The sequence below is a fragment of the Elephantulus edwardii genome, unplaced genomic scaffold, assembly GCF_000299155.1.
Source record: "Elephantulus edwardii isolate Elephantulus edwardi_28Jun2011 unplaced genomic scaffold, EleEdw1.0 scaffold00079, whole genome shotgun sequence".
In the NCBI taxonomy this organism is placed as follows: Eukaryota; Metazoa; Chordata; class Mammalia; order Macroscelidea; family Macroscelididae; genus Elephantulus; species Elephantulus edwardii.
The window spans coordinates 10270271-10273742 of NW_006399829.1; the positions used below are offsets into that span (position 1 = coordinate 10270271).

At 41.9% G+C, this 3472-nt stretch overlaps 1 protein-coding gene across 1 annotated transcript in view; it reads left to right on the top strand.

Annotated features, from left to right (window-relative positions):
• Positions 1-1386: 1386 nt before the first annotated feature.
• The window catches only part of LOC102854824 (double homeobox protein A-like), a 19173-nt gene continuing 17087 nt past the window's right edge, over positions 1387-3472 (top strand). The window contains exons 1-2 of the mRNA XM_006889589.1: positions 1387-1400; positions 1782-1932. Coding sequence (XP_006889651.1) covers positions 1387-1400; positions 1782-1932 — 165 coding nt within the window. The remainder of the gene's footprint in view (positions 1401-1781; positions 1933-3472) is intronic.

Sequence of the window (3472 nt, forward strand, 5' to 3'; positions counted from 1 at the left end):
CTATATTCCTTTACCTAAGGTATAGTTCCAATTTTATGCTTATTAGCCTCAACTGGAAAGGGAAAATAGAAAGCATGATGGTCAAGGTACCTATCCAACAAAAAATTTCTTGACCATAAACAATTTATGTTGACCATAAACAATAGTAATTACTATTTTGGAAAATGTGTCAAGACAAAACTTTAGGGCTCAGGGCAGAAATTTTCTACAAGCAGGGTTTGTTTACTCAAATGGAGTGAGTGCTACATAAAATGGAGTATATTTGTCGTCTCATGATATACGGAAATTTTTTGTTGGATAGGTACCTTGACCATCATGCTTTCTATTTTCCCTTTCCAGTTGAGGCTAATAAGCATAAAATTGGAACTATACCTTAGGTAAAGCAATATAGTCATCATTTGAAATGTTTTCTGCCTAGAAATCCTATGGCTGCTTGACCTTATCACTTTCACCCAGAATCAAGTCCTTCACCTCTGCCCCACCCTTTTGTTTCAATCAGGTTCCAAACAAAGAGGACAACAAAGAAAGAAGGTCATCTTCATGCCTAGTCAGAGGGACACCTTGCAGGCAGCATTACAAGAGAATCCCTACCCTGGCATAACCACCAAAGACTGCCCAAAGAAATTGGGATTCCAGAGGACAGAGTGCAGGTAGGCATGAGCCTCTATTAATTCTCTGTGAGTCAGTGTGCAGAAGAAAATTAGATTTATCCCTTTTGTATGATCCCTTTATGTCAGCTCTTCCGATCAGAAGCATTTTCCTGGTAGGTTACTTCATATTAATACTGAAATGTAAAGTTAGTTTCCATTTAGTGAGAAGACACTGTGTTTGTGTAAGTTTCTGGAGAAAGGAGGGGACAGGCTCCTTCTTGCCTTAAAGTCATAGACATTGCAGCAAATCCAAGGCAAGGATGGCAAACCTCCATCAGGTTGCTGAGTTGTAAACCGCAGCTGGAGAAGATAGTTGGGTCTTTCCCCCTCATTTTCAAACTGATGACCTTCCCATTAGCAGCTCCATATGTGCCTCCAAGGAGGGAAACAAAGCACAGATTTTGGACAGTCTAGAACACTGAGGTGAGAGTCTTTAGAGCAAAGATAGAGTGTCATTGGACATGGGACTCAAGAACATATATAAAAATCACTACTGCTACAACAGGGAGCTTTAGTGGCAAGTGTTAATCATGGTGCTGTTCACACAAAGTTAGGCAAGTGGATCTTTTTTTTATTTGTAAATACCACTTGCTATTTTTATATTGAGCTGCAGCACAATCACATCTTTTCTTATTTAGGTTTGTTTCAAAAACCACAGAAGGTTCTTGCTAAGGAAAAGAAGGCTGTCTTCTGAAGACCCATTAGGAGAGAGAGTCCAGGGCCAGGAAAAGCCTCCATGTGGAACTCCAGGTGAGTAATGAGGAGTCCCAACATGACCTGGAAAGGCATACTTGTTGGGGAAATGACTCTGGGACTGTGCCCAATTCTCGGCTCTGGGACTGTGCCCAATTCTCGGCAAAGAGCAGGAGGACAACCTGCTATTTCTTGGTACTACCTAGGCACTTTTTCATCAGGAAATCCTTTGGAATTTCTGGTGTTCCTGATGCAGGAAATTGCACCAGCATCATCCCTGATGCAGGAAATTGCACCAGCATCATCTACTTTAACTGAGGTTCTTTTCCCCAAGACTGGACTGGTGGATCAGTTCTTCTGGAACAATGTTGCCATTGAGACTTGAATGTGGAAATGGTTCCAACAGCCCTCTTTCCTCCTTTGTCTTTTCTCCATTAGAAAACGTTCACAGAGAAGCCAGCAGAAAGAGCAATTATCAAAATCTCAGGCCAACATTCTTCTGCAAGCTTTTGGAAGGAATCGATTCCCTGGGATTTCTGTCAAAGAAGACCTGGCTAGAAGAACAGGTCTGCCAGAGGGAAGAATCCAGGTCAGTTCTCTGGAGTGACACACATGTGCTGGCCCACTGAGATGATCCCAGGCACATGTGTGCTATTTGAGATATCACCATCATCTAGAACTAGTTGTTGGGAGGCTGAATTCCTGCCATTGCACATCAAACTGCTGCAAAGGGAGATGCTTTCTAAGCAAAAGGCCAAGAAAAAAATGATATTTTGAAACAATGTTTGCAAAAGGAAAACATGTTTGAAAGCTTCTTGCCTATTAGGCTTCTGAAGCTCTGCCATCCCAAAGGTGGACAATTGCAATCCAGACGCTGCTCCAAGAGAGAAAGACAGGCCGTTTCCAGTCTCTAAACACCTGCTGGAAGCTCAGCTCTGATTTCATTCTGATTCCACAGCACACAAATACAACAACCATGACAGACTGGTCCCTGGTGGGATGAGCAGAGTTTCTGTAGTGAGCAAGTATCTGGCAAATGCCAGGATGTGTGTCTGTATCTTCATGTTGTCTGAATCAGGTGCCAGTAGAGCTTTGACTGAGCACACTGAACCTGAACTTGCAATGTTGATACATGTTCCTAGGAGTTGCCATTGGCTAGAATGGGGCTTGCTGTTTGTTGCCATACTATCGAGTCATATGCAAAAAACCTATAACTGAGCCCCCAGCAGATTTTTTAAAAGGAGGACATCCCAGGGGAGGAGATTATTTCTCCTGTGAAACAACTGGTGGCATTATCAACTGAGCAATACCTGTTTTCTATCATTTATAAAAGTATTTTTTGGCTGAGTGTTTGTGATGGATGTCTGACTCAATAAGTAGCTGCAGGGGGTTTTCAAAATGTTTGTTTTGTGGCATTTTTGTTATTGTTGCTGTTGTTCAATACACAAACTTACTTTTCCTTAATGACATCTCCATCATGAATAGTCATGCTCCACTTTTATTTTTATTTTCTCGATTTCTCTGTAACCTATTAATTTATGGCGAACCAAGAATGAGAAAAAAAGGAGGGGAGTGTATCTTTATTATGTGTCTATATGGATCTCTAGGAAGACAGAGAATTATTGAGAATGTTTTAATATATTTGTCAGAAAGTTATGTTTAGAAGATTCAGGGCCTCACACCTCTCATTTTCCTCCCTTGTCATCTCTATTAGCTCTGCACGATTGATTCTGCCTTTGAAAAAACCAGTTCTTAGTGTTTTCTGCTTGTGTTCCTATAACATAACTGGCCATTATGGTGGTCTTGTGGTAAGGAGCTACACTGCCATTTCCATGTGAGCCTCTTGGATTCTACCATTTGTGAGGGATCTGAGGGAGCAGGTTGGACCATCTCCTCCAGGGCAATCTACTTGTCCTGAAAACCCACTGGAGGGTCATGTATGAGTTGACTCCAACTCAGCAGAACTTGACAACACGAACAAAAGTAATCACAGCATAAATGTGGTATGAAACTAAAAGTTGGTGTTATGTGCCATTGAGTCGCTCACGAATCATAGGGACCCTATGTACAACAGCCCTAAACTCTGCTCTGTCCTGTGCCAATTGCACTGTCTCTGACACTCCCATCCC